The sequence below is a fragment of the Neopsephotus bourkii genome, unplaced genomic scaffold (assembly GCF_033783945.1).
Source record: "Neopsephotus bourkii isolate Nb327-2 ecotype Australia unplaced genomic scaffold, CSIRO-AGI_Nbou_v1 NB_323, whole genome shotgun sequence".
Lineage (NCBI taxonomy): Eukaryota > Metazoa > Chordata > Aves > Psittaciformes > Psittacidae > Neopsephotus > Neopsephotus bourkii.
Window position 1 is genome coordinate 676,757 of NW_026900831.1, and position 24,937 is coordinate 701,693.

The 24,937-nt window shown below is 39.2% G+C and overlaps 1 protein-coding gene across 1 annotated transcript in view; it reads right to left on the reverse strand.

Moving 5' to 3' along the window:
- Positions 1-24,937, reverse strand: part of RAPGEF5 (Rap guanine nucleotide exchange factor 5) — a 160,583-nt gene that overhangs the window by 14,744 nt on the left and 120,902 nt on the right. The window contains exons 12-21 of the mRNA XM_061347737.1: positions 21,857-21,935; positions 20,404-20,548; positions 18,450-18,547; positions 17,664-17,694; positions 16,661-16,739; positions 11,853-12,002; positions 9,115-9,212; positions 7,233-7,355; positions 6,247-6,425; positions 2,323-2,413 (exon numbers count right to left, since the gene is read on the reverse strand). Coding sequence (XP_061203721.1) covers positions 2,323-2,413; positions 6,247-6,425; positions 7,233-7,355; positions 9,115-9,212; positions 11,853-12,002; positions 16,661-16,739; positions 17,664-17,694; positions 18,450-18,547; positions 20,404-20,548; positions 21,857-21,935 — 1,073 coding nt within the window. The remainder of the gene's footprint in view (positions 1-2,322; positions 2,414-6,246; positions 6,426-7,232; positions 7,356-9,114; positions 9,213-11,852; positions 12,003-16,660; positions 16,740-17,663; positions 17,695-18,449; positions 18,548-20,403; positions 20,549-21,856; positions 21,936-24,937) is intronic.

Below are 24,937 nucleotides of genomic sequence, written 5' to 3' on the forward strand. Positions count from 1 at the left end.
CTTAATAACCATATCAAGACAGAAGCAGTAACACAGTCTGAGAATTCAGGTATTGTGATCACATCCAGGTTAAATTATTTATTGTTATCAATCCTCCCTTAAAACAAGGGTTCTAGAAATTAATAGCCATCACGCTTGGTGCTGTCTGATGCACCACCCCCAGTGCTGACCAGTGCTAGTGCTGGCATATGCTTGTACCAGAGATATTTCCTTAACAAATGACTAATCCATCTTCGATATCTCATCCTACAGGGATTCCAAGAGAGCTCGGACACAATCTACCTTCTTGCCTTACCTGCTCTACCCCACAAGCATCCGCTTCCTTTATTTCTAAGATGTTTTAATGAATTCACTTCATTGTACTCAAAGGAATTGTTCTTCTCCAACTTGAATTTTGCTGCTATTATTTCAGATTTGAGGTAGTGTGTGTGGACCCTTCAAGCCTATTTTTTTTCAACCATACTAGTTAGTCTAGTAAAAGATATCCCCTTACTACAAATCCTATCTTGTCTGTACTTAGACTCCGACAGCCACAGGTGACACTAAGAGAAAAGAGTTTTAGAACAATAAAGATTAAATGTATGTGCTGTATGATTAAAATGCTAAAATAACAGAACATGGAACTGCAATTGCAAAACTGCAACATGGAACTGCAACTGCAAAATATCACAGGAAAAAAAAAAGGTAGAAGAGGGAGTTTGGGAGAATACTACTTGTTTAAGAATTCAGGTGCAGAGCCAATATAGTTTACTGTCTAAATGGTTGCTTAAATTTAGGTTGTTTCATTTACAAGTGTAAGTAATTATAATTAATTTATAAACATTGCTCTACTTCCTAGAAGTCACATTACTAATGCAAATCACCTTCTTCTTTTGAAACTTCCAGTATAATAAAGTTTTGGGTTTTTTTTAAATGCATGTGTCTTCATAACTATTTTACACATAGAACCATGACATACTTTAAACAATACATATGCATATGCAGTCATTGTTCTGACAAGAAATTTATTCTACTCTTCCTGAGAGAACTCCACCAGCAGCACATGATCTCCAGAGGTCTCATCACACAGCAGGGTTCTACATGTTTCTCTGTGGGACAGATCTACACCATTGCCACTAGGTGCCTTTGACACTACTTAAAACCTTCCACTCTCCTACCAAAGCCCAGAGAAATGGGATGAAGGCAACCTGTAAGAGCAGGCAAGGGCAGATGTCCCCTAGAGAGGCATTTTTGAAATAGAAAAGACAAAGGGTTTCTGTATCATTCATTGTCCTCAGGTGTGTATTTTCTCTAACATTTTTGCTTCACCTGTTATTTAAAGTTCGCTCTTCCTTGCCTGTCTAAGTCCCTGTAAAATCCTCTCTGCAGAAGCAGACACTGCCCTTGTTGCTCTGTGTGCCAAAGCCACTGACTTACACAGGAATGTTTCCATATGCATGATTTCAGTTAAGGGGGAAGGCTTTGCCTAGACAGTGGTAGGCAGGTTTGTAAGTCTCTGATGGCCATTTGTCTTCAGCTGTTGGTGTTTATGAATATCTCCAAGGCAAGAGATCATAGCCATTCTCTGTCATTTTGCATTACAGATTAGTATTTTTTGAGTACTGCCCACTTGTGGTGTTAGGGATGTGGGGGAGGGATAGGGCTTCACCCCATCACACTTAATTGTTCCTTCCCTAATTTTCAGTTCATCAGCAGATATAGCAAGATTGCAGACACTAACACTCAATAATTTATGTGGATAGAAAAAAATTTAATCCACAATATAAGCACAGATCCCAGTGGGACCCTCCTCTAAATATCCCACACTCTGTCTAGGCACCAGCATCCTCTTTAGCAGATAATGTCTGTGCTCCACTATGCTCCTTATTCATGGCCCATTTCCTAACTTTGCTGTCAAGATGAGCAGCTGCAAAAATGCTGATAAAGGAGAATTAAAGAGGGTTTATTTCTATTTTCTGGGATTTGGTTGGTTGGTTGGTTTAGGTTTAAAATTAAATTATTCCATGATTGCTTTTTTTGGAGCCACCTTTATGAGACTTTCTGTTCTGACACCTACGCAAAATGCTAGGATTTTTATTTCATCTTTCAGAGGGTAAGATCTTGCTTTGCTCTTACTTAAAAGCTCTGGAAGGACAGCTCTATTTGAATAACTGTGTATCTGAAGTTTCAGGTCACAAAGAAGTTTCTCAGCTAACACTCATTTCATGTTTGATTTCAGCATGAAAAACCCCAATAATTAGACATAAAGGGTATTTCACCAGTATACAACCTTTGTGCGAAATGGTTTTGACAGGGTTTAAAAGATACAAAGATGCATCTTACCTCCCAGGTCTGAGACAGCCGGCTGACAGATGCAGTATTGAGACCCATAACAATAGCGAAGAATGAATTCAGATTTCTTTGGGCTTTACAGCTGTGGAATAAAAATATGAATGTTGTATTCTCATTTTTTGTACTCAGAATTAGAGATAAATGGAAAGCACAGGTATCCTAGGTTACTGAGTCTCATTTCAACCCTCAGCACTAACATACAATCATCTTCCACATAATGAACTCATTAAATGTCCTCTCATGAACACCTGCAGTCTAGGCGATGGGGTCTTTAAGAAGTTTTTTAGCAAATGTTCTACTGTCTCGTCAACCCTGTTGTTGGCAGGGTTTTTTTTCCCTTTGCTGTCAAAAGTAATTTTCCCTTTTCAATGTTCAAGTTACTCTCAGCTGTCCTTTACCATACAGAATAATTGACCTGTATTCTGTTGTATTATAAATATTTTCATCCCCTTTTTCATCTTCTCCGTAAATTGCACATCATCAGTTCCTTCAATTCTCTCTGTGGTCATGGCCTGCAATCTACTTTTCCATATTGTTATTATCTTTCATTGAATTCTTGTAATTTGTTTTAACTTTTCTTCCATGTATTTCCTTCTTACCAAGCTGTAGTGAGACAGTGGGGAGAGAAGGAGAAAACTAATTACTGGTTTGGCTTTAAGTTCTCACACCTTTCTTCTGTGTAAGTGTAAAACAAATAGCAAATTATTGATTTGGATCAGCATCACACTTTGTCCTTGCCTTTAATTTGTCATCTATTATCACCCAAGGACCTCTGCCACAGTACTGTTCTTTACCATCGTGCATTTATTTCTTCAGCTCAGTATTAGCTTTCCCTAGCTGAATTACTTTGCATCTATCTAAATTAAATCTCATTCTACTGTTGTTTGCATGTGCCACTAGACTCCTCAGATCATTCTTTTTTTTTCCTACTGTCCACAGCATTTGCAATCCCTCATCACTTCTATTGTCTAAAAATTTGATTAATGTTCAATTTACATATCCCTATAAATCAGTTGCAGTTAGCACTGGTCCCAATACAGGTCCCTACAGAATTTGCTTGATACCTCTATGCTTTGACATTTTACTATATACAATCAGACCCTGCTTATTTCTTGATAATTAGGATATTTGAAATCCTGAAATATTGAGTCCTTTTCAAACAAGGTTCCCCTTTCTCTTGCAGATTCTTGAAGACCACAATAAACATATGTGTGCATGTGTGTGTGAGTGAGAATCCTCTTTGAACATAATTTTACATACAAATGAATCCACTACCTTCACTGGGATTTATCAGAGAAAAGCACATACCAAGGCATTAGTCTGGAAATTTTCCAGCACTTCTTACAAGTTCTATAATGATTGCATTCATTGCTGTATACTATCTTGAGACTCTATTTCTCACCTCACTTCAGCTGTCTTAAAAGTTAATCATAACATTGTTGCTCAGACTCCTTCTATCATTCAAGTCAGACAGCTCCCAAATATAATTCATTTTGAAACAAAAAGGGTGTCCAACACAGCTCAAATAAACTGTTTGTTAGGTGGGCCCATTTCACACAAAGAACTGTAGAGAGAAAGCACATCTTTTCAAGTCAGCCACTGCTTGGCAAGCAAGAAGGCTGCTGTTATAGTCTATTTATTCTAATCCTTCATGACCTGTTTCTGTAACTCCTCAAAATGTTAATTTCTAACAACATGCTGATTAATTTTCTTTATTAAATCACTTGTTTTCTATTTTAGACTAGCTCATCACCGATAGAGTATGCATCTGTGTTTCATAAACTCCATCTCCCTTTTATGTACTGACACACTTGTGCAAAAGCCTTCATCTTCTTCACATATTCTTCAGCAGTAAAGTACACAAACATTCAGCATGAGGTGTTAGTCCTGGTGTTTTCCTGACAAGCTGAGAGTCATAGAAAATGATTCCTTGCCAAATCTGGGAGCAGAGAACAGGAAGCAGCCAGAGCTGCTCACAGCTCCCTATCTCTGCCTTAGTCAAAACCAAAGTAGCAAGGCTTCTTAGCTTGTGCCTCATGATGAGAGTCCTGTGCTAAGCACACTGTCCTTCTACTCTAATCGTTCCTCTTTTATCAGCTCTTCCAGAGTTGATATGATAATGTCTTCTTTTAGAAAGCTGCTTTTCTGATTACAAAAAGATCCCAAGCAAACCACATACGCACTTATTTGTATATCCATTATTTCATCATCTATAGGCTACAGTGATGCAATGCACTGGGAAAGCCAGTCTGCTGTTTATTGACAACTGTATTTAGTATCCATAGCTTTGGCTTTTCACTTAACAGAGATGGGATGCAAACAAAGCAACATTTTAGTCTGGTAACGAATATACCTCTATTCATGTGGAACAGACATGAAACTTTTCTGGAATGCAAATTAATGCTACTGTGGTGCAAGCAAGACACACAGAAGCAATCAATGTTGACATAATTTGACCAAACTTGTCCATTGATAAGGCAGAAAATGAACCATATGGATACCATACAACTTGCAAACTAAATCAAATCACATTTATGAGTTACACTAGATTAGATTAGAAGAATTAATTTCACCAAAGGCACTGCTTCAGCAGAGAACAGTCTTTTGTACATAACTGCCTTGCAAATTAAATCAATCCAGTCGATGAAGGGAACAAATTACACATTTTCCATGAACATGCACATCCAAATATTGCAGAAGACTTACAAGTGGAAAGAGAGGCAAGAATGGTTGCACATATTTAAACTGCTCCATTTCCCTGGTTACTAAAATAAGAGTGATTACAGAGAACTCTCTGTGTATAGTATATATTTTCATTCTGTTCCAAGGCATAGAAGAAATGCCAACACTATTTAGTAGCAGCACAAGAATATACTATCAAACTTAATTAATAAAGACCCTCATCTCCAATAAATTAATGAGTAGTCCAGAGAAAACCGCACAGGGCAACAGCTTATTGTAACTAGTTTCCTCTAACAGAATATTTTTGGTTTCCATGTAGTCTTTGATGAATAACAGTGCTGCTGCTCAAATAGTTTTGGAAGTTTAAACCCAGCCAGACAGCTTTTTTCACTTATTTCCCCCCCCCCCCCCCTTGCCTTCCCCCCACTCCCGGAGGGACAGAGAGGAGAACTGAAAAGAATGCAACTCCCATGGGTTGAGATAAGAACAGTTTAGTAACTAAGGTATAACATAAATCACTACTGCTACCACCAATTATAATAATGATAAAGGAAATAACAAGGGAAGAGAATACACCACCACCACCAGCTGGCCGATAACTTCCCCCCCCCCCGACCAAGCACCGATCGATATCTCCTCCAACCCTGCAGTCTCCTAGCCCTTCCGGGTAACTCTCCCTTACATCCTGGGCATGACGTGCTCTGGTATGGAATACCTCTTTGGTCAGTTTGGGTCAGGTGTCCTGTCTCTGCTTCCTCCCGGCTTCCCCTCCTCCCTGGCAGAGCATGAGCCTCACAAAGTCCTTGGCCAAACCAAAACATCATTGTTATCAGCTCTGTTCCCAGGCCAAAAGTCAAAACACAGCACTGCACCAGCTACCAAGAAAGAGAAAAATGACTGCTACTGCTAAACCCAGGACACATGGTCCTCAGGTTATCTCTGCTAAGAAAAAAGATATCTGCACCACTAGGGATTTTGCAGTTGATCCTGCAGATACAGTGGCTAAGTTGCTGGGGAAGATCTGAGCAGCATATATTCTGCCATGTCTAGTTTTGGCCAGTATTTGTTGTTATTTATGGACTCTTTTATCTAGGTGTGCTTACAACACTATTAAAACACAAGGTGACAAATTAGTTTGCTTTCTTTGCTTTTGCAGCTACTCCCACCAAACAAAGGATGTGAATTCAAGGATTTTTGTTGCTTTGCAATGTTAGTAAAATGTTAGTAACTTACTGGGCAGCAATCTTGATGAACTTTTTGACTAGCTGTACACGTTTGCAAAGCTGGCTGCAGAGGAGTATCTCAGTGGCAACCCAAAGCTGGACCTCGTTGCATCTTTGAAGCAGAAGACTGAGATTCTCAGTGTTTTCAGTACTGCCCTGTCTGCTGAATGTGAAGTATATCAGCTCTTGCTGGAAGACATTGACAACATTATTATGGGTATAAAAAAGAATTAAATGTAAATTAATTACAAGTTATTTAGAACTGTACTTTTGAAACAAGACTTGGGTATAAATGGCGATCAAGGAAAGCATATGATGAGAAGCAAGGGAATTTCCCCTTCATTTTCTCAGAAAGCCAACATACTTTTCAGTGAATGGTATTTTTAAGCGACATTTTGTGCTGTTAACTGTGTATTTTACTCAGCAGCTCACACTAGAACCTATAAAAGTCATCGAAACAACCCAGTGGGCAATAAAGGGGGCCATTATCCCATTTTATAAAGCCTACCCAGTATTTTTTATCTCACTGAAGCCTAACAAGAATAATAACATCACCATCTAAATTACTGAAATGGTTATTTTTTAATTTTTTTTTGGTGGGTAAAGTGATATCAAGTACACCTATTTGTGGAGTCCTATATTTAATGGAACATTATCCAGTGCAAAATACAATTGGTGTATACAACATATTCATACAGGCCAGTTTTAGAGAACAACCATGCTCTTCTACTCTTTTTAGGCAAGTCTCAATAAGACCCACCAGATACACAGGGAACATAAGAGATGCCCCAGTACAGGGAAGTTACAAACTTTTCAGTTTTTTTCTTTTCAGTGTCATGGATTGCAACACATCTCTTCGACCTGACTCAATACCACCACTACTGAGAGCTGCCAAACCATTCTGTCATGATGGTGAACTGAACATCAAGGAATACCAGTGCTCCAAAATGCACCACAATGCTGCATGACAGTAATATACCTGGAGGCATTTCTTACCTCATGAACTGCATTGAAGAGGCTCCAGTCAAAGTTTGTTAGTTCTAAGGCAAGATTCCAGGTGTTGATTCCCAAAATTCTTACAGACCTTTGCTGCAATTCCTCATTTTCACCAAATGGGTGCTAAATCAAGAGCAAAGAATCCTTAGCAAGTTCTACAATGAAAGAGCTACAGGACCAAGCTACAAAACAAAGCTGAGTAAGTAATCTTCTCTAAGTGCACTCTGAGGGATTTTCCCCAAACTAATCAAAATCAAGAATTATAGCCTATTTAATAAATAGCTTGAAACAGAAAATGGGTCAGTAGGATCAATGATTTGCTACTGGATTAGGCCTTCTCCCTCAATCTCTAAACCATGAATATAAAACACTGACCAAGCAGACAGCATAATGAAAATCAAATCCCCAAAATGTTCAGAAAACAAAATCTGAATTAAGACACCAGGAAATTTTTGTATTGTAAGATAAAGGAATCATTCTGCAAACACACTATATTTAGAATAAATACACATAACTTGCCCGCCAATCCACCTTTACTAATAACATAAATACATACATTTTATGATTAATCTACTCCAAATAGAATCACCAAACAGTAAAGTACTGTGGGTCCAGATTCATTAAAGCTACTTAGCATATTACTCTGAAATGCACTTGCACTGCTGGTGTTAAGGATCATTTGACATTTCCTTTATTTTCTTGGATTTACAAAAGCTTGCATTTCTCTTTTTTTTTTTTTTTTACCTTGTTAGGCTAAAACTTGGCACATGAGCCATCTGCCACAATAAAAGAATACTCTTACCAGTTAAGCCATTACTTTGATGCTATATGTCTGACATAGCAACAACAAGTTTTGTGAAATTTATTATGCAACTAATGAAACTAAATTGTCTGTCACCCATCTGTGCTGGAAACCTTCCCTTGATATCCTCATTTTTGGAGGTGGCTAGAACGCCAGAGATAATGGGGATGACAGATTACAATGATAGCAGCATGTCAGGTCTTCAGCACACACTGATCCAACAAAATGTAAATAGACATTTCTCATCCCTAGGATAAATGCAGATAATCTTAGTGGTACTGACAACACAGAAGTCAGATGCAATACCATCCCTGCACTTTCCTTGGAACATCTGCATAACTAGCAGAAAACTATTGAAAGAGTAATTGTTTGAGTGCCTGACTGCTCCTGCCTCACTGAGGTTTTGGGAAATCATGGTCAGAGAGAATATGCAATCCTGGTTTCTGAGGACAGAGAGAATGAGAGAGACCTGCTCCCTTCAATCTGCTCTCCTTCCCAGCACAAGAGGGAGGATGGGAAGACAAGATAGACAGAAGGAAGGGAAGAGGACATACCACCAGTGATACATGCCATCTACAGACTGCCCATGTGGCTGCCACAGCACTGGGGTTGCACTGATGTCCAGTAATTTTGGTAGAACTCACACAACAACCATATTTACAAATAGCAATTCCATGGAGTTTGTCCATGACCTTGTATGATTATGTACTGGCCACTTTAAGTGTTACAAAGGCACAAGGGAGAGTTGGGGGGGGGGGGTGGGGAGGAAGTAAAGAAAGAAAAAAACAGTCACACAGGCCCTGAATAATCCTCATCCCATCCATTTCTGTACAAGCACAAGTCAGCTTTTCCAGGCTGATGTAGATTGAAAGATTTAAGCTGTACAGAACCTTTGATCTACATGAAATTGGTAAACAAATTCCATTACTGTTCAACCAAATAAGTGACGTTAATTCATGATACTTTTTATAGAGCAGCTCACTAAGCTTTATTAAGGAAGCAAAAAATAAATTCTGCATTGAAAAAGCCCTCTTGAGTTAGACAAATAAAAACTGGGAGGTAACCAATACAGATTCTTACCAAAGAATCAGTCAGATCTTTCCGGTAAACAAACATACGACTGGATGACTCCAAAGATTTTGAGATTGCCAAGTCATTTGGCTGTAGCTCATGTTTTTCTGTAAAAACAGAAAACAAAACACAAAAGCTACAGACAAGGTGTAAAAGGTGTACATAAATATGAGAAAAACATTACAAATGCTTTTGTGCAGACACCTCAAGTTCTTAAAATGTAACTACACATCAGATCCACTCCCTCTGGGGACCATCATCTCCACACTGTTTCAGGCACAATAAAGGAAAGATGTCTCTGATGCTGGACTAGAGTGCAAAACCTTCCAGCATCTGCTTTCAAAGTGTACTTCACATCAGATAGAACAGAAAGAAACCCTTGAACCATACATTCTAACCTCCTATACATTACAGAACATTTAATTTCAACCCAGTGTAGCTACTGTACATGTAGAGACTTTTGTTGGAACAAACTGTTTCGGCCCCCAGAGACTGAGTTGTTGTGTATCATTAGCAGACAAGAGCAGGAATGGAGACGTGGCTACAGTCATTTGATGGGAAAAGAAGTTTAAATGATCTTAGCACCATGAAACTAACCCCACAGAGCAGGGCTGAAGAGTCCTTTATAGTACAGTATTTACAAAAGTTCCTCTAGGCATAGAGTAATTCAGTTAGGAAATACCTGAGTAAAAGAGCAGGACATATCAAATTGGTAGCAAAGAGAACAGACTCCTCCACTGCAGAGTAGTGGTTCAGTTCTGGGCAATCTTGGATGCACCAGAGAAAGGTGTTAGGAAAAAGCAAAAAAGTAAAGCAGAACACAGCTAAAATCTGCCCTAGGAAAACTGCCTCTTCCTGCAGGCTCCAAGAACTGACACATGAGGCTTGATTGCACTGACTGTATTATGGAGACCCAAAATCACTACAATCATGTTGACAGCTACCTTGGACTTCACATTGCCCATGACAGAGGAGTAGGACCAAGAAGACTCTGAGAGCCAAACATCATTTCAGCCTGTTTTGCCTCTTATCCATGTTCATACTGACACCACATACATTTATGCTGAGCTACCAGTATGCTTTTTCAAGGTAATTTTGAACGAAAAGAGCTCGCTTGTTCATTTCAGGAGTACAATAAAAATACATTCTCCAGTGCTCACACTGCTGCCCTCCAAGTGGATGGCAGATGACAGTTCTGAGTCATGCATACACCACAAAAATACCAAGGAAAAAAGGGAAAAGCATGGCAGACTCATCTATTAACACTTGCTGTACAGGACTGACAATGCTAAGAACAAAGATATCAAAACTGTGTTATCTCAAATTAATTCAGGCAACATGACTAACATTTTAAGGGTTACAGTGGTCATGAACAAATGACAGTCCTATTGTACCTCTATTTTAATAATTATTTCTTATTGAACAGTCACATGGCAACCACTTCTGTAGCTTTCTTGGGAATCAGTGTGGTCTAAAGATAATAGTGTGTTTCATTATTTATGAATTGTTGGTTTTCTTTAGCTAAGTAGGCAGTTACCACCAGATTTATTGCTATCAGCAAAACTTGATCTGCCCTTGAACACGAGCACAAGACCTGAAAAACAACAGCAACCCAGTGATTTTGCAGTGCTGTAAAATGCACTGGAATGGGCACACACAAAGGTAAAATGGGTATGTCTGTAAATGATATTGCTCAGCTGGCCAGGACATCTACATGTAATGCTCTTCTGTGACTGCCCCGTGCCCAGCCTTCCTACAGCCAGAGCAGGGCACCATTTTCCAGCCACCCACACCAGTGCCCTGTAAAAAAAAAAAAGGTTATTTAATTGAGCTCAGCGTGGGGGAGAAAAATGTGACCTTCCACTTCTGAATCAAATAAATACACAGTACAAGCCAACATTTGTGTATAGTTAATTTAACTAGACTGACTAAGAAGTAGCAAAGATGCATCTTTTGCCCCAGGGGATTGACACCAACGTTATCTGAGAACACAGCCAAGTATTCTACACTCTTAGCCCCTTTTGGTAGATTCAGCTTCTCATTTCTATGTGCCTAGTTAAATAGCTTTCTTTATATACTCTAAGAGCCAAAAGATACCACAATGACCAAAACACTTTCAAAGAGCTTGAGATCTGTCAGACCCAAAGGAAATACTTGGGGGTTTGGCTGGTCCTTAGTATCAGCCTACGATCAGTCTGGTTTTCCTTAAAAAAGACAAAGCCTTTCTGTTCAATGAGAAACACTAAAATAATAAGCAAAAAATGCCAGTTGTAAGCAAAACTGCTCACAAAATATTGCTTAGATTGCTCTTGGTATCTAAACTGTGCAAATACATGTCTCCCTCCTTTCTGCTAGGAATATTCATTACCCATGCTGTAAATGAGTAAACAGACACACATACAGTATTTGCTATTCCCTTTTGCATTTTTAAAGCAAACCATGCCTCATCGCCTTCCAAATTAATTTAAATATGAAAGTAGGAGATTTATCTGTGGGGAACAAATAAAATCTTGCAATACTGCGGTGACTGAAAGTCCTTTGCACTCCCTTCCGAGCAAGGAGATGGCGTATCCAATGGTACCCAAGAATGAACTGTTGCCATAGAAACAACTCTCTGGGAAGCAGTTCCCGTGGTCATCCAGCTGCGGGCCTGCACAGGAACAGCTGTATCCTTGCACCAGAAAATGTCACCCCTCCCCTACGTGATGCACTAAAAGGTAAGTAATCAGATGAAGGGGGTTATTTACCACCAGAGAATGTGACTGTCACGAGCACCAGCTCTTCCTCCACATACTGGATCTTTTCTGCTACAATCTTCAGTATGTCTAGAGCTGAAGTGGATACTTGAGCTTTCACACTGACATAGGAGTGTTCTGTTATATACACACGGCAGAAAACTGCACAAAGGAAGAAAGACACATTCAGCATTAGACAGAGACATCTAATACAGCAGGGAGAATCTTGCAGACGCAACCCTGTCAATGCCTCGGCTGCCTGGCTGCTGCAGCTCCTCACCCTGGGAAATGAGAGAGGCAAGCAAATGGAAATGGAGACCCACCATGAGGATCTGTTATGGACACCCTCCTCTACTGCTATCATTTTTCCAAACCCAGCTGTTGCCATATTTTCTCCCTTCCTTTTATGTTCAGATAAATCACCATCCTTTCAATACATTTCATATCTGCTGCAAATTATTTTGGACCGCCACTTCCACCTGGAACAAGAGGCTTCACAAGAATCACTCTCCCCGATTTTCAACCTCCCCAGTCTTCAACTGCTCCTGCTACCTTATCTGGCTAGACATCTAAACTACTTTCATTGCCAGTGTACTTTAGCACCAGTAGAGGCTGCCCAAACAGCAATGCAATTAGTTCTGACAACTCTTTCCCTGAATCACTTGCAGCACATATAAAAGAAACCGATCTAAAGAAATTCTCTGGGTTCACCACTTCCACTGAAGAGCATGAGTAGGTTAGGTTCTGGAAGGGAGATTCCCAGCAGCAATGCTGTGATCAGCTTGATATGGGAATAGACTCCACAACTCATTAAAGTTGTAAAGAAGGTATGTGTTTATTCAGCTGAAGGCTCACGGAGGATTACTCCTCCAAAGGCATGCGCACCTCAGTGTTGTTTTCCTCTACATTTATCCTCTAAAGTACTACATATGCATTAGGTTAAACAATACGCCTATACATATTTATGTCCTATCCCCTATCATAATGAGCCCAAAGGTCCTTCGCACATGCTCAGTGCCTCCTGGTGGTTGTGGGCAGGGGTCTTCAGATGAAGTAAACAAGTCTTCCTCGGGCCTGAGCTTTTCACCCTTGGTCGTCACGCATGCTCTTTAGGAGCCTGGATGAGTCTGGTCTATGTCCAAATGGTTTTTGCAGAAACTTAAGTAACTGTTTTCCTTATTAGGAGGTTATGTTCTGGTACTGCTTGGTAAAACACGATAGGTATTTGCTGAGTGATAGATTTGTTAAGCAAGCTATGTAACTTAAGCAATACCCCCTTGTACAACCCCCTGTACAATTTACCTAACCCCTTGTACAACCCCCGTGTACAATTCACTTAACGCCCTTGTACAATAGTCCACATGAAGCTCAGCTCATCTAGTCCTCTTTTTCTGTTACAAAAAGGATGTACAATCTATCTGCTTGCCAGAATTTTGGGTTTACACCTTTCGCTGAGTTTGCTGTATCCAGTTCTTTGAAATACAGCTGCCATAATGTCCTGGGTTCAGCAGTAGCAGTAATTTTTTCTCCTTCTTAGTAGTTGGCAGTGCTGTGGTTTTGACTTTAGGCCTGGGAACAGCACTGATAACACCAGTGTTTTCAGTTCCTGATCAAATGTTTAGTCTGACCAAGGACTTTCTGAGTCTCATGATCTGCCAGGGAGGAGGGGAAGCCAGGAAGAAGCAGAGACAGGACACCTGACCCAAACTAACCAAAGAGGTATTCCATACCACAGCTTGTCATGCCCAGTATATAAACTGGGGGCAGCTACCCAGAAGGGCTAGCTCTCTGCTCGGGTCTGGTGAGGTATCGGTCGGGCTGGGTATCGGCAGGTGGTGAGCAGTTGTAGTCTCTTCCCTTTTTCTTTCCCTTTTCATTATTATTATTGGTGGCAGCAGTAGTGATTTCTGTTCTATCTTAGTTACTAAACTGTTCTTATCAACCTGTGGAAGTTAACATTCTTTTGATTCTCCTCCCTGTCCCTCCAGGAGAGGGGTCAGGGGGAGAGAAAGCTTGGGAAGCAAGCAGGCTGGCTGTGTGGGCTACTGACTGCACTTAAACCACAAAAGTTCTTTTTGGCACCCAACATGGGGCCCGAAGGGTTGAGATAATGACAGATCTCACTGGAGTGTGTCTAATCATATTGGAGAAAAGCATTCATTGCTTCGGATTAATAGTCACTCATCACAATGCTGATTTATTACCTCTCAAAGTTGTTGTTTCTGATCTCAGGGTTTCAGTATGTTGTAACTTACAGCTGGTGTTTGCTGTGTTAGTGTTTATCAGGTGGGGGGCTTGGTCTAAGTTTCTTGTCTCATTATACTTTACGGTAATGACTTGTAATACAACAGAATCATTGATCATGAAACTGATCTGGCTTATGTTCCCAGTGTGGTCACCACCTTTATACTTTGGGAGGTATATAATAGAAGCGCTTAGCAATTACTCATCTTTTTTCTCCTTCTCAGGTGGTCAACCTGTGAAGGAGACATTCTCTTACCCTCCCAGACTACCCCCCCCCCCCGACCATTTACAGCATTGTTTTAGAGTTCTGAATGTTTTGAATGGCCTTTAAATACGCTTGAGACCTGTTTACTGGTTGTGATGGGGATCACCATGTTGGCACACACACAGAGTGTGTTTTACCCATGACCATTTTGTCTGATCTCAAAAGTTAAGCAGAGCTGGGTTGGGGTTTCTCTAGGGTTAGACAACGATATAGGAGGACCAAGAGGTTTTCCCCAAGGCTGGCCAGTCATGAGTGGCAGGTTGTGTGGGACAGTATGGGCCAGTATCTAGTCCACTGGGCCCCCCCCCCAGTGCTTTGGAAGCGCCGGAGATGGAAGGCAGCTGTATGGAGTCCCCAGTGACAAGTTGCAGAAACTGCTGAAGGGGAGGGTGAATTATTTTGAGCCAGGTGGGCCCATGACACTTCAGGCCATCAGGGCAGAGATGCAACATACAGATGGACTGATGATCGAGGGGTGGACTTAGCAAGAGACACTATTGCCCAGGTTATCCACAAGTGTGAACACTGCACACAGCCTCTCCTGCTCTGAAAGACTGTTACAAGAGATGGAGCCTGACATCATGGACCGAATGGACTCAGCAGCTTTACAGAGGTTGGTTCATGCACTAAGGAATGATCTCTCTCTCTGTCTGTGTGTGTGTATGTATATATATATATATGTAAGAGCAATGGTATATTGCAAATGTGGGATCTGAGCATGATGTGAATGGTATGGAATAAGGGGTGGATAATGTCCTGGGTTCAGCAGTAGCAGTCATTTTTCTCCTTAGTATCTGGTGCGGCACTGTGGTTTTGATTTTCAGCCTGGGAACAGCACTGATAACACCAACGTTTTTAGTTCCTGATCAAATGTTTAGTCTGACCAAGGACTTTCTGAGTCTCATGATCTGCCAGGGAGGAGGGGAAGCCAGGGGGAAGCAGAGACAGGACACCTGACCCAAACTAGCCAAAGAGGTATTTCATACCACAGCACATCATGCACACTATATATACTCTTGGGGCAGTTATCCAGAAGGGCTAGTTCTCAGCTCGGGTCGGGTGAGGTATCGGTCGGGATGAGTATCACCAGGTGGTGAGCAGTTCTGTTCACTTCCCTTGTTCTTTCCCTTACCATTATTATTATCAGTGGCAGCAGTAGTGGTTTGTGTTATACCTTCGTTACTGGACTGTTCTTACCTCAACCTGTGGGAGTTACATTCTTTTGATTCCACTCTCCAACCCTCTGGGAGCAGTGGGAGGGAAGAAGAGGTGGGGAATGAGAGAGAGACTGTGTGGCTGACTGGGTTTAAACCATGACACATAATTAAAAGGGAAGAAACAGGGCTGCAGACTTGCATAAATATTTCAAAGATTATACCTGATAATAAGAATTGCCAGAACTTTTGATTTCATACTTACTTCAGCACTTAATTAAACTTTAAATTTCTTTCTACTCTAGCACTTCTTACTGCAATAAAGCTGCTACCATACAGGCATAAAACAAAACTTTTCTTGTCCAAAAGTGCTGGGTTTTAAATTATTTTTATTGACAGATGTATGTAGTTCTGTGCTTATCCTACAAATCTTCATGGCTTCAGGGCACTTTCATTAATAGAGACCATGCAGAAGCAGTTAAGAACTCTATTCTCAAGAATATTTCTTTTTTTTTGTATTGTAGTGAAGAAGAAATGCAGATGATAAGGAAGAAAAAACTTAACATATGGCCTTGGGGAAGAAAAGTAATTTGATTTTATAATGTTTTCTTAACCTGCCTCTGCTGACAGACAGTAAATCAGATGCTCATCCTATGGTAGATTCTCTCTTCAGAGTGGTTATAACTCATGGAAAGATAGAGACATCAAACTGCACACTAAATTACTAGGTAGAAAAATAAATTTTAAGAACACTGACAGGAATATTCAGACTCCATGTGCAGTGTGCAACATAACTTGCTTACACTGAGTTTGACTGAAATCTCATCCTCTCTGTCATTTATGAGGGAATGATGACAGCGATGTTCATTTATATCCTTTGTTTAACATGGATATTTAACAGCTGGACGGGCTGCCAACACTCTTGGGAAGCATACAGTTCAACTGTAGGGCTGCTGGAAGAACCAGACTGAGCAAAACCAGATCGCTGCAGAGTAGAAAGCAGGAAGCTAACTCTACACAGTCAAATCTTCTGTAGCTGTAAGGTGCTGTTCAGAAGTTGCATGGGAGTTAAAAAAAAATAATTACATTATGGGCAGCCCTTGAGAAACAATTTCCCAGTTTTGGAGTTTTTTCTCTACTCTTTCAATCACACTTACTTTCTTCTGTTTCATTCATGGTTCCTCTGTGCTGCAGCCAGTTCTCCTTTAGACTGAACTGGTGGAAAAAGGTTTTATTCTGTAAGGGAATGGAAGAGAGGAAAAAAAAAAAAAAGAGAGAAAGACAACATTGACTCTTTGCATCCCTGCCCTTTACAAAGCAATAATTCACAGAACACAGTATTCAGCCTATATGTCTGGCCTAAAAGTCTTCTGTATATGAAACCCACCCACCCTTTCTTGGATCAGTAAACTGGGCGTTGCCTTACTAAATAATGGCCAAGGTGGGATTTTGTTTTGGAGGAAGCAGGACATGCCAAGGCTAAGCAGCAGGCATAATTCAAGGTTCTCTGTAGTCATGTTCAAAGCCCATTTCTTATATACACTTACATACATTTTCTATGTACCAATCAGCCTATTTAGCAATTTCACTACAATCTCATGTTCTGCCTTCCACATTTCCACAGCAACATATTAAGCTTATTACACACTTCAGCTTCAGCCCTGTAAATTTTATGAGCACAGCAATTCACTTCAGTGCAGTCTGTACATCAACTTTCTCCTTCTGCATTTTCTCCCTCCAGTTAAATAGACAGATTTATGTTCCTCTCTCTCTTTCTCTGTCACAACAAATCCCTGCTTTGCTCTGTCTACTTGACATCCATATAAATGCCTATGCTCAGCCTGGTTTGTCCAGATTGCTACATCTCTCCAGCCCAGTGGGGAACTCACTCCCAGGCCTCTCCTGAATTCTGACATCTCAGAACATCATGTTAAGATGCTAAACTGTCATAGGTTATATCATATAGCTGATATCCAATGGCTGAAAATAAACATTCCTTATGCAATATTGCGGGTCTAACCTCACTGATGTATCCTGTCATATTTTTGGCCACCTGTCATTTTCGGTGAAGAAGCCAAGAAAAGAAAGGGAAGCGGGCAGAGGGGAAGAAAGTGCGATAGTAAGTTGTCTTTCAACCAGCAACAGTCAGGTTTGCATTACCTTTCGGTGAGGTGAATACTCATCTACAGTGCTGAAATAAAAAGAAAAAGCCAGATTATTCTCTCCAGCCAAAGCTTAGGAAAATGAAGTTTTAGCTATTATAAAGTTTACAACATCAGAAAGCTTTTATTATTAGTCACCATAGACTGACTGCAGAGCTCCTTCAGGGAAAACTAAGGGTGTCTGGCTTAGCCAGAAAACTTTTCTGTGACTTCCACAATTGATGTAGTGAAGAGCAATGCTGCCAGCCTGTGAGCTGCTGGAGAACATGGACACAGCTCAGGCCCCTGGCGTAAGTAGTCAGGGTTACCCTCACGGACATGGCTCTTTCCACTTCCCCAATGCCAAACCATGGAAACTAACTCCATTTGTTTGCAAAAATTGCCAAGGAAATACATTTTACAAAACCTACCACTGTTAGTAAAATAATAACCCCAAGATGACTATTGCAAGAGATTTGCTTCTCAGTACCACAGACTGCAAAGAGAAAAAGAGAATAAAGGTACCATCTGAAGTCACAGACTGAGCTTCTGAGGGAAATGTTGCCATCTTTTGCTCAAAGTATCACTCTACTTGCAAGTCATCCCAACCAAAATAGACAGAAGTGACTGTTGAAACACACACCACCCAACAAACATCAGAGAAGACTGAATAATCATCTAGCTTTAAAGAAGAGATTGTCTGTAAAAATTAATATAGTACTCATTTTACTGAATTATAGCAAGATGATAACAAAAATGTATTACACTCTAAGGAGGCTCGATCACAAATATAGTCAATACTCACTGACGACGATGCACTCCCAGAATCTTCTGGAATTCTTTCAGGTCCTTCTCAAGAATCGGATATTCATACACATCGTCTAACACATTCCTGTATATTGTCTACAAAATAAAACAGTATCTGTAAACATCTGATAATTCAAGCATAAATCTAAGGCACCACATCAGCAGTATAAATCAATTCAGCCACTAGGTTGCTAAAGCTAATTTCATCACTATATTTACGCAAGGGCTATAAGGACAGAATGCTCCTGTTAAAATTTCTAGACTGATCCATATTCAGCTTGCCTTTGGAGAAACAATCTTTATAAGATCACCAAACAAGAAGGCAAAATGTTAGCACTTTTGACTACACACACAAAGATTTAAAACAACACTTGCGGCTGTTACAGGAAATCTAGGTTAGGTCAGAAGAAAACATTCTGAAGCTTAGAACAGACCACACCATGATCACCTACCCAAAATTATAACAAACAGGTTAATTTTTTTACGACTTTTAAAATGGAGAATTTTCTCCTTCACTTTTCCTCATGTTTGCATACATTTTAAATTTAGTTGATGTCTCTCAGAAACAACTATCAATATAATCCTAGTTGTAAGCCACTAAATAAATAAATAAACCCTACTTATTTTAAGGGGAGGCATTATCTGAATGCCATCAATCAGGAACCTCACTCAAACATGAAAGGCACTACCTCATACAAGAGGTAAATAAACTGAGTAAGCTTTTATGATTGAAATTGTAGCAAGTATTTTCTTTGTACTTTTTCAGAATCTGTGCATAGATCCTTCCCTTCCAAGAAAATGAGGATCGTATGTATGAGCTGAATCATCAGGTTTGTTTGGTCCAATTAACACGCTTACATTCATAAAGTTCAGCATGAACGATTCTGGCTTACAATCCTACATATTGTTTTTGCATGTCCAACTATCACTAACATTACTGCTGTTAAATATTGCACGGAAGCCTCAAGCAGAGAAACTGTGTGACAATACACATGCCCAGAAAAGACAAGCCCCATAGCCTTAACTGATGGCTGGAATTATGTCTACTTTCTAGTATAACACTACTGCCAAATAGTAAAATGGATTTTTGCTTCCATATGCAGTGTGTCCTACTCCAAAACCAAAACAATACGTAAAAAAATGAAGCTCAAGACTCTCCAAATTCAGTTCAATATTTCATCCCTTTGTCCTGAGTGAAAGATTGAAAAGAACAGTTTCAGACAATCTCACTGGGAAAGGTGGAAGACCCAGCATAGTCTCAAATACTTTCATCTTTCAAACAGCAAGGAGAAAGCAAACAACCCAAAAAAAAAAAAAAAACCAACCAGAAAACCCCAACCAGGTGGATCCTGGGTCAGCAATGACATGGCTATTTGTGAACTTACAGCAGAATCATAAAAGCTTTTGGAGCTCATTCAGAAAGATCAGAAAATCCTCTCTATAAAGTAAGGACATAATTTCATTTATTAAAAATACATTAAGCTTTGCTCCTCTTCGTGTACACCTAAAAAACACTGCGAAATAGAATTTCACTCCTCAAAGTAGCATCTCTTACAAGGACCCCAAAACTTTCTCTTCAGCCACGATCCTCTGCATGCTGACTGCAGCCCCGCTTTTGGCAGACACAGTGTGTCCAAGGAACCTCCACATCTTTGTAGTTTTATTTCTTACTTTCACTCTCTAACTTTTCCAGTTTTCTAGAAAGCATGGTGTTCTATAAGTTTCATATATGAAAGCAATGTTTTTGACATTGAATGTATTAACATTACATATCTTCTGTTCAAACTGACTATCTGTAAGGCATTCAAGGAAGACACAGGTAAATAATTTCATATTCTAGATTCTGTGTATAAAATTTAAGTATGAAAAATTATAGATTTGGCTGTTGCAGCTTTTTAGACACAGTATGTTCATTAAACAGTGCTGAAATGCATCGTAAAGTATTTCATTACCTTTAAAAATTGTTTTAAATGCTCATCTTCATGTAACCAGTCTTTGTAGAGAGAAGTCCACTGTGACACCAAATGCAAGACTTTTCGTTTCCTACAGGACACATCAGAGTCATCTTCTTTACCTTGATGGTTCTTAGCACAATAGGTACAGCAGGTTAAGGAACAAGTAATAAGGCCTCACTGAAAGTTAAGAATTAAGTGGTAAAAAGACTTTGCAATCATCTCACTTGCTAGTGAAAGAATTTTTTATTTTTTTTTAATACATTGTTCAGTTTAAAATGTTTTATCTTATCTGGAGATTTAGGAGTTTCATCAACTTTTTGGAATAAAAGAAAGAATACGTTTCTGTCGTTCTCTATTCACAAAGCAGTGGCACCAAATGACAGAAGATACCCACTTTGTACATTGTTCCTGTCCCTTTGCTATTCTTTCTTTTATTAGGTGAAAATATGATGTTTTCACTACATAAGGTACAGCTCAAAAAAGAAAAGAAAAAAAAAAAGTAGATTCATTTTATAGCTACAAGTTCATTCAAACAATGCTCCCCAGCATATGGAAGTAATTGGAAATACAAGAAAAAAGAAATCTTTTATCTCAGAATGCCTTAAGAATTATATACTGCATCACATGATAAAAGGAGTGGAGACTGTAAAATACTTATTCTCCATTTTTTTTCTTCACATATTCTGAAATGTATTACACAAATACAGGCATTCTAAAAGTTAACATATATGTCTAGATAAGTTTTAACACCACTTTAAATGTTACTCGTTAACAGTTATAAAGGTTTACTTTTCTTTAAACAAATACAGCAGACACAAGATTGCATTGTTGCTATCTATGAGTTAGGTGTCTCTTTCAACACATTTTTCAAGCATTCTGGTGAAGTTAAGTATGCACATACACAAATGTTTGTGTTTTAGATGCAGGTTTATTCAGAGGCACCTTTAGCTTTGTATGTTTCTTCATATCTAACACAAAACTGTTTTACAGCAATTTAATCTCACCACCTCTTGTGGTGGTGACAATATGGGAACAGATCCTTCCTTTCCTTCCTCCTTAGGTACCTGAAAAATGTCCAGTTTACAGTTTTTTTCCAGTAAAACAATTCCAATTCTTTCAATCCTTCTTTGTAGGTCTTTTTCTCTAGGATACTGGTAATTCTAATTGCTCTCCTGAAATGTCTCCTATTCATGCATTTCTTGGGATTTGATGCCAAAATCTCAGGTGCAGTCCAACTTCTAAGCATGCCACAGTAAATATTTGACAATTGTTCTCTTTTCTCACCACTTTTATACACAACCTCGAAATTAAATGGGTTGTATTTCAATAACATCAATATTCAAAGATCAAAACTAAGGCATGCAATTTACATTTGATATAAGGTTTGACAATTAGATAAGCCTAGTTTTAAGTGTGTGACCTGTTAATGCAACACTTAATAAAAGGATATTGCCTCAGAAGTGCCTGGCACAAGTCATCAGTCGTCATGAAGACTGTGTACGTGAGAAGGAAGTCATCCAGGAGAGTTTCTGCAGAGGGAGACAAAAAAGCCCAAGGGACAGTACATTAATGAGGGGAAGAACAGAACATGCAGCTTGTTAGCATGCATGGGAGTGATAGGACACCCTTCTCCCTACCCCGCAAAGCCAAAAAGGTCCAGAGCATACAGAATACCTCAAACTTCAAGTTTCAAACAATCAGCAGTATGTTACCACTGGAGAGATCAGATCCTTGATTTAACAAGCACATCCCCTCTTCTCAAAGAACCAACAAGCACAACTATGCACACAATAATCCACAGTTTGGGAACCAGTGTCCAGAGAAAAGTCCTTATCACAAACACCACTTGGCTCTGCTGAATGCAAAGCAACTTTGCCACCAACTAAGTTGTTCCGAAAATTCAGAAGAAAAGCTTTTAGTAATAGGAAAGAGAGAAAACTGTGATAGCCACGTACTGTGATTAACATCTACACACAGTAGCTGAGAACCATGAAATAAATAGACTGAAATCTTTAGCTGGTTAGTCTTGTGGGAATCATTATTAAGTGCTGATAAGTTTTCTTTAAGATTTATTTAATTATATTATGGGAGGTGTTTTCCTCCACCTTGTTTCTATCAGTGTTACAAAAATGGGCTGAAGATATTCATGCTACTCACTGCAATCGTAGCACCTCAGGTTGTCAGGAGAAACAGCACTGTCAATTTGGAACCCTGTGTAACTTTCTCATTCCTCATTCCTTTGCTACACCAGTTTTGGGATTTTTCCAGATCTTTACTGCACATAGCAAGAGGCTGGAGGACTAGGTTTGCTCTAGGATGAAGGGCTGGGGTAATCTTACAGTGATCTTAACAACCCAGTGGCAGAGCAGAGATAGGACAGACTTTTCCTGGAGGTGTGCAGCAAAATGATAAGGGCCAACCACCCTTGGTTGCAGCAAAGGAAAATTTGTCTGAATACAGGGTTTGGGGTGTTTACCTCCTGTGAGGAGGGTCAACCACCAGGTCAGGCTGCCTAGACATCAGGTATATTCAGGGATTGCCTGGGTAAAGCTGAGCATCTTGATCTTATTAGGCCTGTTTTGGGCAGAGTTTGGACCAGATGTCTTCACAGATCCCTTCCAAGGAAATTATTCTACAATTCTTGAACAAATTTGCTTCAAATTTTATTAAACCATTCACATATGATGTATGATCTAGGAATGAATTTGTATTTGGTTCACAAACAACAAAATCTTTAGTTTTCTTCAAACAGCAAGAGAATTATATTGTTCTTTTTAACCCCAAAACAAGAATGTTTTTTTCTTCCCAACATGGTGATATTTTCCTCAAGTTTTGTGGAGCTCCTGCTCACTGTATTTCTTTGAATTCCAGCAGATATATTGTGCTCCCTTTAACAAGAAAACAGGTTTGCAACACCTGCTTTCTCAGATAAGAACAGGAACAGAAGCTGAATAGCAGAACTTATTCCAGTTATATAGCAGAGCAAAAAATGCTTTACCAGTATAACTAGTTGTTAGTAGTTAGTATCAATTACTCAGTTGTAATTTAAGTGGTGGTTTACAACTGTGAAAACTACAAATATGAACAATACGTCAAATGAGAAAGACAAGGTTGAGCCCTGATTTCTGTATCCCAAGTTCCTCACTATTTGTTTGCAATCTGTTCTAGTCCAAGCTAGTCCTCATGTACAAGCGCGCAACTGAGAGCATCCCAGGAGCTTTTGATGCCAAGGCTGCAATTTCACAATAACTTAGACCAATTTCAGTTACAGCTGCCTTGTATGTCCTTGTCAGTGAATTATTGACCTCATAGCTGCAGTGTAGGATGGCAATAAGAATCCATCTGCACATCATTCAAAACTAGATATTATGGGGTATGACATGGATGGATAGCTACTGACATCCCACCCTGTGAGCATGGGATCCAAAATACCTCCACTGTCCTTAAAAGAAAAATAAATCTAGCTAGATCAATGTATTTAACCAGCTGATCTAGAAAAAGTCCTGACCCAAAGATAAACAGCTAAACCCCTTTACATCCAGGATCAAAACAATTAAATTCTTTATATTTCACCAACATTGTTGAAAAAAGGTGGAAAGTATTAGCTCTGTGTAAAAATTATATTTTGTCTCAGTAAATGAAAAGACATTGTGAACAGCTCGCTCTATATCTGAAAGGTCATCTATTCATTCTGTTGCACATCTTTTGGATGATACAGTGCAGCTATTAAAGTTCGAGGTATCACAAATATTTATTTGGAAATCACTGATCTTGGAGTCAACAAACACATTTTAGTTCTTCACTAAAACGTGACTGTGCAGTGATCCTCATGAAGTCAGAGATATTTACAACAGATTATTTCCCCAGCTTTCTGTATAGGTGATATCTGAGTTTCAGGGATACATAGCCATGTGTTCAGAAAAGAAATTGAGTACAGATGAAGCAAAACTGCAATGTTTATCAATGAACTTCTGCAATTGATTTCTTTTTTCTTCTAAATGCAGAAGAAATGCTAAGAAGAGAAGTTCATAAATTATTATTCCTGTAGCTTGTATATGGGGCTAGATCTCTTCAAATTGTCCCTGAGCTTGCTTACAAATGTAAACCCTGAAGGAATCTTTGGAAAAAAAAAAAGTCTGAATTCTACATATGGTCCATTAATAGCATCACTCACCTGTTAAATTACTTTAACAAGTAAGCAATGAAAGTGTTTTTGCTAGTTTAAATATCTATTACAAGGAGATTTATATATTTATATATAATATATATATTATGATTTTTATATATATTTAACTAAAGACTTTACAGTAATATTCATATTTTCAAATGCCTGCACTAGCGTGTAGGTATTTCCCTGAAGTCCTACTATTCACTGTAACCACCTTCTTCATTTTCTTCCTAAATGAATCGTAATTTAAAATCATTCCAGAACGGTTTTCCATGCCATAGAAAAGACACAAAACTTGAGGGTATAGTGATTCTTCAAAAGGAATTTGTTCAAAACAAACAATTAGACACTTCTCAGATACTT